The sequence below is a fragment of the Lepisosteus platostomus genome, chromosome 11, assembly GCF_059453375.1.
Source record: "Lepisosteus platostomus isolate fLepPlt1 chromosome 11, fLepPlt1.hap1, whole genome shotgun sequence".
NCBI classification, from domain to species: Eukaryota; Metazoa; Chordata; class Actinopteri; order Semionotiformes; family Lepisosteidae; genus Lepisosteus; species Lepisosteus platostomus.
Window position 1 is genome coordinate 34109602 of NC_142621.1, and position 16875 is coordinate 34126476.

The 16875-nt window shown below is 38.2% G+C and overlaps 1 protein-coding gene across 1 annotated transcript in view; it reads left to right on the plus strand.

The window, feature by feature from the left end:
- Positions 1-12440, plus strand: part of acsf2 (acyl-CoA synthetase family member 2) — a 54414-nt gene extending 41974 nt beyond the window's left edge. Inside the window, exons 11-16 of the mRNA XM_088599342.1 lie at positions 4253-4360; positions 5340-5491; positions 5820-5961; positions 7655-7765; positions 9954-10022; positions 11905-12440. Of these exons, the coding sequence (XP_088455468.1) occupies positions 4253-4360; positions 5340-5491; positions 5820-5961; positions 7655-7765; positions 9954-10022; positions 11905-11955 (633 nt within the window). The 3' untranslated portion in view covers positions 11956-12440. The remainder of the gene's footprint in view (positions 1-4252; positions 4361-5339; positions 5492-5819; positions 5962-7654; positions 7766-9953; positions 10023-11904) is intronic.
- The last annotated feature ends 4435 nt before the right edge of the window (positions 12441-16875 follow it).

Consider the following 16875-nt stretch of genomic DNA (forward strand, 5'->3'; position numbering starts at 1 on the left):
TTAGTCTGAAAAAATACATAAAGTTTATAACTGCAATTATCCTTGGTCTCTGGCATGGCCAGCTTGTGCTGGTTTGGCCTCAGATGTATATGTTTATGAATCTGATGACCATAGTCTGGATAGGGAGCATTTGGTGTTTACTGAACAAATTTAACATTTTAATGGGAATGTAATGGTTCATCTTCTGACCATAGATCTGGCAAATCAGAATATTCATGGCTTTTGTTTATGCCAAAGGGCACTGGAAGTGGACATTTTCAGAGCTGTTATATTATTTAATTCCTTTAATATGTAGGTTCTTTGGTAAACTGGCTCCAGCCATCTGCGTGTTGTTTGTCCACTGGTTTTAAAATCATATACCCTCTGTACTGCATCGCATGACCTCTGCCAGAGCCAAGGTATGACCTGGGCTGTGAAAGGGTTGGAATGGTGAAAATTACACACGGGAAGATCATTCAGAAAAACAGTCAGCACTTTGCAATAACATGTTTGTATACTGAGCATGAAAACACATCATTTGTAACTGCAACAAATTCACAACATTATCAGGAGAAGTAGTTCAGGTGGGGTAGCTGCGTCAAGATGCGTAGGCTGCAAAGGAACAAGTAATAGGTTTATTCCATGCTTACACCTGAAGAAGGCTCCACAGTTGAAACGTTGTTTTCTTTCTTCAGCATGGAATGAACCTATTGTTCATTATCAGGAGAAGGACAAAATTATTTTTGTAGCAGGTGCACCAACATTTAGCATTTACATATGTCATCAATGGACAGGATTAGTGATCATCTGATGTCTACTGTGAAAGTCACTGGCTAGTAGTGTGTGTGTGGCCAACATTAAAAGTCTTGCTAGGTCTTTATCTTTGATAATGCTTTGCACAAGTTGGGATTCAGTTAAAGGATTCTGTTCCATATTTCTCAAAGAGCCTGGATAAGTATGTGCCTGTTCACTGGTCTCTGACCCCTAGATGGCACATGTTGTCCCAGTTCATCTCACAGTTGTTGAATGGACCTCGAATGTGACAAACTGGTTGGTTTTTGTAGGAGGGGAAAGGTGTAAAGCATTTGCATGACCCTCTTGAACACAGTAAGTTGATCACAAAGAAATAAAAGGCACTCCAGACTCAATAGCTGGGTATAGAGGAACCTCTTGAGGCCAACAACAACTTTGAAGGAGTTACAGAGTTCAGTGGCTGACCTGGTATAAAATGTCCATGGGTAAACAATACCCTGTTCACTCCAAAAGGTGCTATATATAAAACTGAATACATCTTAAAGCCCACATGAATTTTGGAAAACAAAACCAAAGTGACACTGCAAATGTGTCATCATCATCATCATTGTAACACCAGGACAGTGGTAATGCAGAGCCAACATAGTGGATCACTCAGCACCATCTCAACTGTCAAGCATGATGATGGCAGCTTAATGTTATAGTTCTGCTTCTTATTAGTGTGGCTTGCCACACTAATGGGAACATAGATGGAGCAAAGATATTATTTTAGAGAAAAACCTGCTCCACACCTTTAACAGGGACAGAATTTCACCTTAAAGTGGGACAATGATCCAAAGCACAAGGCTAAAGCTGCTGTGGAGTGGCTTAAGAATAATAAATTGAATGACCTTGAGTGGTCCAGTCAAAGACTGACTAGAATCGTGTTGAGATCATTTGAGAGAGCTTGAGCAAATCTGCCGAGAAGAATGGACATAATTGCAGATTTTGCAGCTTAAGCTGTGCAAAGTTGGTATAGACTCACCCAAACTGACTTTCAGCTTCAGTCATAGCCAAAGGTGCTTCCATCAGATAATGAGTTCATAGGTCTTAATACTTAAAGAGTCAACTTATTTTTTTTCTGTTTATGTTTTTCTGATATTCACTGTATCTAGTCTTACCCTTAGAAGACTTAGTTTGAGTATACAGGTTTTGAATGATATGTTAAGTTTAAAAATATATGCATAATGTTGTAGTTTCACTAAATGTGAAAACACAGGAAGGGTCTGAATACTTTTTTTAAAAACAGTATGTGCTTGCTCGCAGTTTCCTGAGTACAATTTTGTAACTGTAGAAACATGTTAAAAGGCAGCACCTATGATTCTCATATTTTTTCCAGTTTGTCACTCTATAACTTCCATTCATATTCAGCCAGATGGTACATTCATCTCTGTTGAATGGCCATTCATCAGCAATTTTCATCCAGCCATTTCATGAAGGAGTTTCAGCTTCAACTGTCAACCTAGAAAGCTTGTTCTAGATGCCCACAACTCTTTGTGTAAAGGAGAATTTGAATTCTCTCAAGCTAGTTATTCCTTTGGTCACATAATAGGTTGTGACTACAGAAAGGTATTTAAACTGTGACGTCAGAGTTGTACAGAAATAATTCAGTCACTCAGTGCTTCTCCAGTTCAATTTTTAAAATTCCTTCCCATTGCTTATTTGTTGCCTGCCTGTTTTCGACATGACACTTGAGATAGACATTATTCAAAATTCTCTGATCACCGGTGAAGGCATCTGAGGCTGCTGTTTTTCTCCCTGCTGACAAGCTCCGTTCCCACAGCCAGAAGTCTGCAGGCTGCCATAAGTTGTGCGATTTCTCAGGTAGCCACCACATATCTCACTACAGTAATATACTTGATTATTTTTGCTCTCCTTTACTGACTGCTCTCTGTGAATTTCAGTACTACTGAAGAATGTAAAAAGTCAGCAACATTTAAGAAATTTTTACATATATATCAAAGCTGTAAAAAATAATGATGCATTAATTTTACATAGTTTGCACTTCTGTCTTATATATATATATCTGGTGTGTGAGGCTGTAGGGCATAATGGAAGGTTATCTTATTTATGAGTGTATTTTTTCATGATTAGCAAAGAGATAATTAACAGATTATTACACAGGAATGACATCAATACCAAAATCATACTAGAGAGTAGGAATGAAAAGAAAGCATTACTTACTGATTTCTGGAAAATAGTTTAAAAAGTGCACTAAAGAGAAAGCTTCAATCTGCAGAACTTAACCTTTTTCGAGTTACTCAACAAGAAAGCAGTGCTCATTCCAGACCCCAGTCGAGCCCTTGTTGTCCACTGGTGCTTTAACTCCCTTCCAGGCTCCAGGGGACTGTTTTAAATGCTTCTACCTGTAGTCCCTGTATGTCTGTAATTTCTGCCAAGGTCATTCTGGACTGAAATGCATTTCTTAAACATCTGGCATGTTGTTTTCATTTCCTTAGTGAACACCTGAATAGAATGATCTATGTAAGCACTCTCCTTTCCATCTGCAATCTGTCCATTCATACAGTATATCTCATGAAGTGATTTGGTGGAGGAATGTAAGGCCCAGTGAATCAATCATGGCAAGGGTCTTTTAGTTTCTGTTCTCCCCCAAACCCTCACTTAATGAGACTAAATCATTTAAATGGACTGGCTTCCCATCCAGGGGTATCTATCCTTTCTCCCATTTCTTGCCAGGTTAGGCTCAAGTGTCCTCCAAGACCCTGTACTGGATAAAGTGGTTTAGAGAACAGATGGATTGATGGATGGATTAATTGGAAAAAATCCATCTCTTCTATTAAGGTCTGGAGAAAGCTTGTTGGGGCCATTCCTTGAATCAGGTGTTCCTCTTAAATCATTGGGTTTAATAATACTATGGGGAGCTCTGGTGTTTATTAGTGACAGCAGTGTGGAAAGACAGGCTGGAGAAGGTTTATTGCCATGTTGTTGACAGAGGGGCATGCTGGTCACAGGGAGGGAAAGTGGATGAGTGAGAGAGATGTAGAGCATCTGCTGTATGGACACAAGGCCCAGGAGAAAGAGTAAGGAGTTCCCCTTGGTTTTATAGGATGGTGAGGCTGGTCAAGAGTGAAAAGTAAGTGGTCATGGCATGGTTGAATGCCCAGGGTGTGGAATGCTACAATACTTAGTGTTCCCAATGTAAATCCATAATGAGGTCATTTAATTTAAGTGAGTGCTACTGCCACGTTGAAATGAAAAACAAACTGCTGTATTGTGTAGGGAAGTAGCAAATGAATGAGCAGATCAACTTGATCTTGCCATAATATTTTCTTTCGCTGTTTAGGCTTCAGTGAAATTTTCCTAAAGGAAAAAAAAACGTTTTCTTTCTGTGTAATGTGTAATGGGAGAGCACTGTTGACTGTGTCTGGTGGCCCACGCTTGTTTTACATTTCTGTTGATTATGTACTCTTAGACTCACCCTGCAAATGGTCCACAGACGTGTTGCTCTTGTGTTTCTCAGATCGGTTATGGCACAACGGAAAACAGCCCTGTGACATTTTTAAACTTCCCAAAAGACACCGCGACTCGGAAGACAGAGACCGTGGGATGCGTCATAAATCACACTGAGGTACGCCTAACCTAGCAGGAGAGCAGGAACATTAACATGTACAAAAAGAGTATGGACATTTACAGTATTACTGTTAATCATCAGCTTACAGGCAAAAGCTGAGATTTGTAATTGTTATTGCAAAGCTGCACAAGGAGAGGATAATTTAGAATTCGTATGGGTTTCATATTTAGGGGGGTGGTTCTTCATACCAATGGAAAAAGATACAGGTATGGAGTGATAGAAAAAATCCTCTCATCCTTTCATGTGAGACCTGTCTGACGTACTGATGTTTTGTGCTTTAAGAGTACGTAAACAATCCATCTTAAGATTTTTCATCTTGCAGTCAGTTGCTCTTTTAAACAGCTAATACTCTATTTTACTTTAATAATATGTCTAAGTATTATATCTTACTTTTGTGCTTACCAGACAAATGTCCATTGCCTATATCTCCTCAGACAACAGGGCTCCCAATCATTACTAAATATTTGCAATATCATTCTCCATTGTACCCAGTATATTTTCCTGGCCAAGATGAAAATGTTTTAAACTTGTATGGGAAATAAGAGAATGGATATGCAAATAATATTGCATATTGGGAAATTTAGAAATGTAATTAAGATCATTAATTATTTTCTTTCCTGCTTGTGTATTATCATGCAATTTGCACGTTTGTGCACATTTCATGGTGAACAGAAAGTCTGACCGTGCACACTCCTCAGAGGACATATTCAGACTGATCTCATCTTGTCCCATCTGCTGCAGAGGATGCAGTAGTGGGTTTCAGCAGTGATCAGGTGATTGAAAGAGGAGTTTGGCATTAACCACATGAATCTCAGAGGGTGTAAGGCCAGAGTCAGTGGGATAAAATGACAAAAACCTCAACATGTGAAAAACCACAGAAGGGTACACCATCCTAAGCCTAGCAACATTATGAATGAGTTTTACATTTTGGGGACATTTAGAATCTTGTGTCTCCTCCTTGGCTGTAATCCCCCAGGCCAAAATTGCAGACCCCCAGACTGGAGAGATCATGCCTCTGGACAACCTGGGAGAGCTGATGATCAGGGGCTACTGTGTGATGCTGGGGTATTGGAACGACCAGGAGAAGACCAGGGAGTGCATCACCAGCAGTGGCTGGTACAAGACTGGGTGAGTGGGATGGACTTGCCAGTTGGCATTATTCTGCCACAGCAAATTAAGGACATTACAGGTGAACTGCCAAAAAACTGTATATACTTCTGTTCCCACATCTGCAGAAAATGATGTTCAAAAGACTTGAAATATTATATAGAGAAAGGTGGGTGGAGAAGAACATTAACATTCTTCCCTCTTTACTAATTGCTCTCCACCCCTGAACTGATAACTGCCTCCTCTTCAGAATACATGACAGACAGTGATGACATTGCAGTTACAAACAGTGAACATGTACTGTAAGTATGCAAAGTTACTATATATGACTGTGACCATCCTTCTGCAGTGACATCGCCAGGTTAGATAAGTACGGCTACTGCAGGATCGAAGGTCGCATGAAGGACATGATCATCCGAGGAGGGGAGAACATTTACCCCGCAGAAATCGAGCAGTTCCTCCACACCCACCCCAAAGTGATGGAGGCCCAGGTGAGCCTGATGTTCTGTTCTTCTTATTCTTTATTTCATGTCAGGGGTTTAAAATTAATACAATGAGAGCTTAAAGGAAATAAGTCTCTCCAGTGTTCAGCAGAGCAGATTGTGAGGGACTTGATTGAGTATTCAGAAAACTGACCATTGACAAAGTGAACTCAATGTATTCCCCTTTGCTCAGCAATGAAGAGGGAACACAAGGGCAGAACTAGTCATTAGAGTGATGTGTATTGAGAACAGAGTTGGATTCCGCCCCAGAGCACCCCTTGTGTGGAGTGTGTTTGTTCTCCTCACAGCTGCTTGGGTCTTCTCCCACATTTCTAAAATATACTATATTGGCACAGTAAATTGGTATCGCTCAGCTCTGTATGTGTGTCCTGCATTGGATGGCACAGGCACACCTACAGTGTATTTCTCCTTAAGCCCGTTGTTCGCTGTGTTAGACTGGCTCACAGAGGCCACATATTGGAATACATGATTAATGATTATGATCATGGAAGAGAAAGCAGTTTTTAACACAGAGGATCGATATGCTCCTGCCAGCCAAACAAGTCAAATGACCTTTTCTCATGTGTAATCTTCTTATGTTCTTATGAGATTACAGAGGCATTTGGTCTGTTCTATCCATTCTTACACATAGTGATTTGGCTGTATTTATTTATCAGAGATAGTAATAGAGCCCTTTCATCTCCTTTGTGACAAAAGGAGAATTCTTAGATCCAATTTATAAAGCCACAGTAATCTGAATATTTGCTGTAGCTGGTTGTAAGACCAAGGATTTTTAGTTGATGTTGTAATTACACAAAAATGTCTGCAATGCAGAATAGGAAATCCTTTACACTTTGCAGTTTCCTGTGCAGGATTAAAGTGAGATAGTTTAAGACAATAAAAGTTAGAATCTTTTTTTTTTAAGACAAATCAAATACCTCCCTATGACTTAAAATAAATTGGAAGTGAACTGATAATGTCAACACAGTCCAGGACTCCAAACTTACCCCTGAAAAGCAGAGCAGTACAAATGCCTGGGAGAAGGACAATTCACAGCCCTTGCAGATCCAAATGAAATAAACAAAGTGGAAAATCCCAATGGCTCTAGATGAAAGGGGGCTGTTTGGCACATTGTACTTATTTGTTTCTGTTTCAGTCACATAACCAGCATGCACTGGTCATATCATAAACAAACACAAGGGTAAAAAGGTGGAAAAACTGACAGGCTGAAGAAAGAGAGCATTTTAGTTTTGGACAGAGAATGCTTGAAAGTCACTGACAAATTCATCCCACTGGACCTCTTCGGAATCAACAGGGAAACACAAACTAGACGACAAAGGTGAAAACTATAGGGAAGTGCATTCAAAACTCAGAAGAGGAGGCATTTCTCTACTCAAGGGTTGTGGAAGAATGGAACAAGTAGTTCAGCCATCTTGGTGAAGCAGATACCCTGGCTTCTTTCAAGAAAGGGCTGAATGAGATCCTCAGGTCAAACTGGTACTAACTGCTGAATGAAATGTCCATTTCATGACCTTCCTTGTCCTTCCTTGTGTGCTTAATCAGTGCAGAATCCACATGAACTGAGCCCAGGACCCATTAGCACTAACTAGGCCACCATCGTCCCGACCTTAAAACAGTAAATTGACTGGATACTGGTGAATAGCAGCTGTTCACACTGTGTTGTGTTGCCTGTCCCCTGCAGGTGATTGGTGTGAAGGACGAGAGGATGGGAGAGGAGGTGTGCGCTTGTATCAAGCTAAAGGAAGGACAGGAGTGCACACCAGAGGAAATCAGGGCGTTCTGTAAGGGCCAGGTGAGAAAAGCACAGGAGGCCTACAGACAAGAACTGGTTTGTGCCCTCCAGTCATAGGGCTGCAGGGCCTGATGTCAGCTGTATAATACTTCTGTTGTATATCATGCCAGTTCTACTTTTGATGTCTACTTTTGGGTTGATGCACAGTGATAGGATTGGTGATGTCTTGTATATCGTCAGTTTTTGTTCGATAAAGAGTTAAGCAGCTGTACTCCATCTTTGTCTATCCTTTCAATAGACAAAGTTTCAATAGTCTATTGAGTTCAATACACTACAACTTCCATTCAGGTTATAACATATAATTGGTTTCATATCAGATTAGTGGCATTTCATTGGAATTCCTGCATAACAAACAGGTTAAGGTACCTATAGAACGAAACTTATAGAATGATTATTACTACAACTTATAATAGGAAACGAAGACGTACAGTACTATCAAAATTCCTTGTTTGGATCCAGCTGTAGTCAAAAGAATACACTTCAGTGCTTAGTGTAGGTCCAAGCATCATAGTCAAATTTTAATTTTGAACTTTTGATCATATTACAAATTTTGCTGCAACAAAGCATGCAAATTGTTACTGTACATATTTTTATAAAATACAAAACTGTTTTTGCTGTAATGAGCACTATTCCTTTGTTGATAAGTATCCTTCTTTAGGCAGAGGGATACACATCATTGCTTAGTGTAGGAATTGAAAAAGCTGTAACACACTCTTAATTTTTTCTTTATTTTATTCAATGTATTTAATTATTTTAATTCTTGATTTTTACATTAATAATGACAATTTTATTAAGTAAAACTTTTTTCATGTATTGCTTGTCTAGTAAGATTTGTGTACTACTTTAAATACCATTACTGTACATGGCTAATGTAAACATATGGAACGTTATATGGCTTTAATGGTCAGTAATTAACATAACATAAAAGTAATACTGTTGTTACTGTAGTGTTTTTTTTAATATACAAAAACAGGTTTGAAATCGATTGTGATGTTTCTTGGATTCAGGAACTAATCTGAGGGATTTACATACAATAGAATCTTAATTTTTAATTTATGAATTTTCTCCTTAGGGAAATTTTCATGGTATGGATTACATTTGTCAATTAAGGAACACCCTATATACTTACCTGTAGTGTGTACTAGTAGTCAAAGCAGTAATTGCAGAAGCTCTTTCAGCAGTCTCTCCAGTGTTTAGAGAGCAGATTTTGAGGGGATTACACAAGGTGTAATAGTAATAACAATGTATGTGTCAAGAGACCTCCACTTGAGATGACGTAATTAGTGAAGTACCACAGGGATAACTTCAAGGATTCAAGGACTCTTCAAGGGATAACTTCTTTTCAGGAATGTCCTATAACTACATGATAAAAGTATTGTAACAAAAACACAATAATGTCTACAGCTCCCAGTTCTACCTTAAATCATTGCCCATCACACCTGGTGAGCTACAGAGTGTTGGACAAAGAAAATGTCAGGGAAAGAATCTTTAATTGGGACAGAAGATGTTGGTCAACTGAGTCAGCAGGGAATTAAAGGGAGGCAAGGCCGTGGAGACTAGCAGGCAGAAGGAATTAGAGAGAAGCAAGGCTGAAAAAATAGAGGAGGCAAGAGTTGTTGATAAACCAAGAGTCAACTCAAGAAAAAACTAGAGCCCAGACCTGGAGCAGAGTAAGGACATATTTATACAATACATGTAAGTGAATAGTTTTTGTATCTTATCAGAACTTAACAAGGTTGATAAGAAATACACGCTTAACGTTTGACGCAGAAAATAGATATCCTTCTGTTTTCTTACCCCTTCATTACATTCTGGGTTGCGGGGGAGCTGGAAGCAATAGCCAAGCAATAGGCGCAAGGCAGGATACAGGCTGGACGGGATGCCAGTCCATCACTGGGCATGCTCAGGCACACACTCACACCAAGGCCAGTTTTCCTAGAAGCCAATTAGCCTACCAGTATTTCTGGACTATAGGAGGAAACAGGAGGAAATCCATGGAAACAAACTCCACACAGATATCACCCCAAGTCCAGAGTTGAACCCAGGGTCCCCAGGGCTGCAAGGAAGCAGTGCTAACCACTGTGCCATCTAGAACAAACTATCATTTCTGAGGTGTACTTCAATAATATTATGAATAGATTTAAAATAATGTATACCTATCCTGTATTTTATTTCTGTATTTTTGCAGATATCACATTTCAAGATACCACGATATGTGATTTTTGTGCAGGACTACCCCCTCACTGTTTCTGGAAAGGTAGGCACTCAGTGATTCATTTCAGTCTTTAAGAATTCAGCATGTGAATTAGATAACCGGAGGATCAGTTTCACTGTCACAGTACATTGTGTGACTTCCATGTCTCTCGACATCATGCATTAGAGACAAAGTCTAACAAAAAGTATAAAAAGGTGTGAAGATGATTATACTCAGACATGGCAATCTATTCACTGCAAAATGTTGAATTATTATAAAAGGTCCTTTAGAAATCAGTCTTGTATATTTAGTCAGTTGAATTACAGACTGAAATGCTTGAAAACTTGAAATAAATAACTTGGAAAAATGGAATGAGTTTACTATGATTATGTACAGATTAGTCACTGGTTATCAAAGGAAATCATGTAATGTTATTAAAGTGAGGGAATGTTAAGTAAGAAGTAAGGAGTTTGAAATGATTCCATTTGTCTTGACCTTGTCAAGGCAACAGGATGTTATGGTTAGGAGCCTAAAGGAACAAATGAAGAAACAAAGAACGTAAAACTGTTACATTTAAGAATGATGCAGCATTGAGCTCTGAACATTAAGCACATTAAGCTTTCTTAGGTCTGAAGTCCAAGAACAAAACTTAATTTTAAGAACTGAAATACAAATTTAAGTCTTCTCTTTCAGTCTTTTGGCAGGTGTCTTTGCATTTAATATGTGAGGTTTATGGAAATCTTCAGGTTTGTAATTGTATAACCAAAACCCCTATGAGGGAGATTGAACTCAAACCTTCCCTCATTCCATACCCTGATAATAATTCTTCCCTCATTCCATACCCTGATAAGAAACCTACAGTAACTGTTAACAGTTGTTTAACCCTAACCAGCAATAGCCTAACCTACCTGGTGGATCCTGTTTGGCCAGGGACTCTTAAACATAACCCAAAGCTGCATCAACGACACATCAGCAGTCAGATATGCTACTACTTTACATAGTCTTCTCAGATTGCAGACAGTATACCTTTCCTACCAACTTGATGGCTGCTGACACAGCTTCCACCTGAAAGCCACACCTCCATTCTAACTGTAGGGCCAGACCAAAACTCCTGACCTTTGGAGTTTCAGCCAATGGGCAGAGCTAACCATGTTCCTCTCCTCCCAGTCTAACCTTCAATAACCATACGGAGCCAACCCGCTCCTCAGAGACTTGAAGGTTAGACATATCCCTCAAGAGGGCCAACCATGATCTCAGGTCTGTCCTGTCTAACATTCGCAGACTGATGTTATCCATGAACTAAGTTTTCTCTCTTTCTGTGCATGTAAACCTCCTTCAGCCTACAGTATTTAAAGAGACTGATAATCAGCTACAGCTGCAGCAGAATCTTTTGCTGCTCCCACGTGCAAATACATGCACTTAACCAGCGAGCACATTCCTAAACCAATCTCTAAATCAACCTTAAAACCACATTTTAATGACTTAAAACCCTTTCCCAGATGCTAAACCTAATAAAACTCCTTAAAATGACAGCTGACCCTTTATGGGAATATAAAAGCAGAAGACTCAATGTCACAAATAGGAAGTGATCATTTCACACATTGCTCACTAGTAGTCTTGTCCCAACAATCTCCTCAGGTTTTGCTGTAGCTCCATCTCAATGAGATCATATCGAAGCAGTGGAATAACTTCAGGGTTTTTTCCTCATAGTGAGGACCACATCTGCACGAAATAATTGAAATGGGACGGATTATAACAACTTAAAGGTTTAGCATAATGCAGATTAAGTCGAATGTTTCACATGTGGTCCCAATTCTGGGTTAGACCCAAATTCGAATAGACCCTGTCCTCCTCAGACAAAGTTATGTGGGATATTTTTTGTTGATATATTTTGTAAATTATTCAATATATGAATACAAAAATGTATATTTTTTCTTTTCTTCAGATACAGAAGAATAAACTGAGGGACAGAACTGAAAAAGAGCTGGGACTCTGAAAAATCCTAAACTGTCCACGTGTTAGGGGGGAAAAGGGAGTGAGGGGAGTTTCTTACTGTGCATTTTTATTTCCTCTGAGACAATCAACACTTCTTTTGATTTTAAAAGGCGTTTTTCTGTCTTCCACAATGACATCATTCTGGGGCTTTGATTTTAACAGAAGCACAGGTCTAAAGGATGTCTGTTAAACCTCTGGGTGCTTTCTATCATTGTACACAGGTAGCAAAGAAGAAATCAGGTTTGAGGTGTATCTTAAATGAATTGAGGTGTATCGGGGGTGTCATACCTGTGAACTTTATACTGACATATTTACTCACAGTACCCACACAAACATTTATGTAATCATTTGAATAAGATAGGAATGTATAAGAAATTTCAATGAATACTGTAAGTACAAATAAGAAATAAAAAGCATAAAAAACAATGTATATGAAATGTACTTGGCATTATTATCTGAAATAAAATGTCAGTATTATCAAGGCAACTCTGATCTCTCAGATGTCATGACATGCCATTCAGGTTTGAACAAATCAAATCAAAGTTTATTTATCAAATGCACAACAATACAGCGTGCAGCAGTAGTTGCTGGCAATGAAATGTTTTTTCTGTGAGCTCAAAAAAATCAGAAGAATCACAAAAATCACAAAGCAGTGTTTGTGTCTGCTACTCTATTTTCAACATTAAGCTACAGGTATAAGGAATTCTCTTTCTCACATTATTTCATCACAAAATGTTTCCTCAGTTACTTCCACAGATTTTCAAGGCCAAAGGCTATGAACAGTGGAAAATTGTGGAAATAATATTACATGCTTCCAAGACAAAGAGGAGATGAGACCTTTTGTGATAGAAGGTTTCTATACAGCCAGTGGGAATCATCCTACAAATCCTAGAAAATTGCTCTGTCTTTCTTTAAAAGGAGCAGGAGCAATTAACTAACTTATTGTTAATTGAACAAATCAACATTTTTTTTCCTCCAATCAATTAGCTATTACGACCAAATGAATTAGACAGGTCACCACCCATTTGTCTCCTTTCTACTGTTTCTTGTGTTTCAATTCTTGTTCTTATAATACCGCTCTGCACGAATTTGGGATTGAATGTTGTTAACCAACACAACATTTGTGCTATGACCTTTGCATCAGGTGAGGTGAGGACGAGGGCAATGAAATGCATAAATTTCTTTGAAACACAGTCCTGTCAGAACAATCTGTCAGTGCTTGGTCTGGAAATATCTTGCAGTGCCTAAAGAAGAGATACCATGGTTAGAGAAATTTTGAAACCTGTTACTAATATGAATTATGATTTAATGAGTCTGTGATAATTAGAAGTCAGAATCAAATCAAAAGTTATTAAAGACAAACCAATACTCCACTAAAAGTATGTTATATAGACTGATGGAAAAAGGAAAACACAACATTTTCTGGAATGAGAATACGATAGTTATAGCTTATGTACTTTTACAAAAAGTTGTCAATTTGTTTTAAGCCCTCTGATCAGCAATACAGCTTGTGCAGTGAGGCATTGCAACTTGCCAATCACACGAAAGCTCGTTAGATGCACTTTTACCCAACGAGGTCCAGGTGGAACAATGCCTGATCAGGTCACCTTTAAAAAGGCCTTAATTCAAAGGTTAGGTCACTGCAAGAAAAAGGACATACCTAGTTAGTTTTCTGTGTATTCCATAATGCCTTGAATGTCACCAGAATCAAGGGAGAGAGCCACTGGCATGTTGCAGGCAGGCATGTCATGTGCCAGCGTTGCCAGACACTATGGAGTAAGCTGCTCCACTATGTCCTGACTGCAGAGAAGGTTTCAGCAGACCGGCAGGACAGATGACCTATCGCCATTGAGTGACCACACCAGATCCGGACCGACACATCAGAGGAGGTGTTGTTTCTCTTTTCCATCAGTATATACTGTATACAAGTTACCTAAGTACAGGTTTACCCATTACATTAAATGTGCATTATCGTTACTTTATATTGGCAAAAACTACTGCAGAAGACAGACCTCACCATGGTTTGTATAAAAAGTAGTACCTGTAGATATAGAAGTCTAAAATTATGAAATGAGCAATAACAATTCCATGAATGATTCCAATACAGCAGTCACTTGGACACCAGCTTGTTGTTGACCAGGTGATATTGGGTTAATCTTGAATAAGACGTACTGTAGCTCAGACTCAAATTGGGCTCTGGACTTCAGACAAGTTTCAGGTATGAGTGATCCTAATAGGGTAGCAGTCTCTGCCTGAGGAAAGAAGACTGAAGCAATTTGTAAAAATGTCTATAAAGAAAACATCTCACTGCATCAGCACTGAAGAAGTAAAAACTGCAGTGTGCCACTGTTAAGAAATGTTATTCTCTGCCTTATTTCTGTCAAGTACCATGTGTGTACATGATACTAAGATTTTAACTTTCAGCATCTGGGTCTTTACTTTGTTCTGGCCCTAACAGTCATACCAGGGAATGTACTTTTACTGAGAAGGCAAACTCTCAGTCAAATTCTTTATATAAATAGAAACAAGATTACATCTGTTTAAAGCACTGCAGAACATAGGATGGAATGCATGAAAAGATAATTATTAACAGATTTTTCAAAGATTAATTTTATGGATGAGACAACCCTAACATAGATTTTTTTTTATTTTAACACATAGAAACATTCTTGACATGAGAATATAGAGTAGCTAAATGTTATGTACTGAATGAGTCTGCAGAATGCATTTATTTTTGTAAGATGATTCCATAGAGACACACTGAAGTGTGCATTCAACATTCATTTAGCTCTGAATTTCTTTTTGTTTACTTGTGATCTGTAACAGGGATTTTAACTTTTTTTCAGAGAAGAACCTTTTAAGAAATAACTTGCAATATTTTAGCGATATTTTAAATTGCAAAATCAAAGTGAGGTCTATCATTTTAATAATGCTCTAATAAATTATTAAAACATTGAAACCAGTGTGATAAGAAAATAAGTTACCACGAGATGGCGAGAGTCTCGGTAAAATGACTTGTTCAAGATGATCAATGTTTCTCCTCACTGAACGTAGTAACCTGAAGCATTCAGGGACTTAAATGATCTGTATGAAGACATTTGTGCAACTTAATTACTACATTGAAATGTGTCGTGTAATTCGGTATGCATTGGGGAATTCTGCACGACGAAGCGATTTTTTAAAGTTCGTTATTTGAAACTACAGTAAGTTAAAACTATATTTTACACATACTGAATGATTTTAGAATGCTTGCCAACAATATACGCCATTTCCACTCACTCTTCGACCCTTCCTACCCTGGTTTAGAGATTGCCTGTTTCTGAACTCCGACCCGAAGACGAAAATAAACTCGAATTTAAAGAATATTGAATGAACTGTTTCCGGCAGTTCTATAGTTCCACACAATTGCATTGAAAAGTATCCACTGTGTATATTGTAAAGAGCCCCAAAAAAGCGGACGAAAGAATATGCTTATAAGCACCACCAGTTGGGCCGTAGTGTTTTTACATCCATTCAGTAGGTATTGCGTTCCATCATTCACATCTTCTAATTTTAACTCTGTATTTTCTAATATCTGCAAGTATAAATTGTAGATTAAACGATAAAGTTGTATGTTTCTTGATAGTGACATGTTCAGTTATTTGCAGTACTTAATAGCAGTTTAAAATAAAGTGAGGACTAGTAAATAGCGCAGTCCTGAACCGCAGGGCTAAGAAAAGTAATGGAGTCATTTTGCATCTGAGCGCAAACACCCGCATTAACCTCTATCTTTGAGTCATGAGAAGAAAATCTTGCAATTTTATTCAAATACTAGAATAAAAAATCGGAAAATACGTTGTTGTATGAAAAATAAGAAGGTTCAACTTTTCTTAATCAGAAACCTATTTTGCGCAATGAAATTATTTCACTGCTTATATCACAGAAAAGCAGGACGTGTTTCCAGTTTGAGATTTTTACCAGAAGAGGGCACCAGAATTTTGTATTTTTCTTTGCAACTCAACACCGCTGTTGGTATAGCAATATATAGAAAATATCCAGTGGCACTTAGCTCCATCGAATATCACAAACCGTATTGAAATGCTGATCCATTTGCTTTTAAAACAACCTAGAAATATTTGTAAAAAGATTCAGACCCTTAACTGGAAGCCCAGGGCGCAAGATGTACTCTCCCATGGATGGGACGCCAGTCTGAATGTGGTTGGTGAAATTGATTTTTTTTGTTTTAATTTGCATATAGAGGGCATCAAAAATTGTATTTTAAAATTTTATTTTTTATTATAAAATCTTGATACATTTCCGACAATAAAATGGTTTATCCTACACAAAAACAGCATGAGAGAATGTTTGACAAAGCAATGGAAACATTTCCCCTGCTTTTTGTTGGAATACACTGTGTTTAGTGTTCAAGAATGATGGATTACTTTTAACTTTTTTTTTAATCAGATTGGAGTACATCAGAGGATGTAATCTCTAATTACCCTTGTTCAGTCCCAGTAATTTGATTTTAGATATTGTCTTCCAAAGCTGAGGTCATTTACAAATGCAATTATCCCCACCGGTAGAAAATACATTCATCTTAAACAGGCTATCCACTCTAAAGTGAGGCTGTTAATTGTATTTTTTTTTAAAAAAAAAAGAACGCCTGCACTCACAGCTTTCTTGTGTTTTTATGTAGCAGCAACACAGTAACTTTTCGTGAGTAATATACAATAAATCCACACACACGCTGAACTGAAGAATGGAAAAGTATTGATCATTCTGTTGTCTGTCCAATTAGCATCACAAGTTCTTCTGTAATAATGTCAGCACACTACACACAATATGGTAATACTCTATTGTCTGATTTGTCTTGCATGCATCCGTTGTAGCACTTGACCAGCACACTAAACTGTGAGGCCATAGACTCCCCATCAGCTCTGCT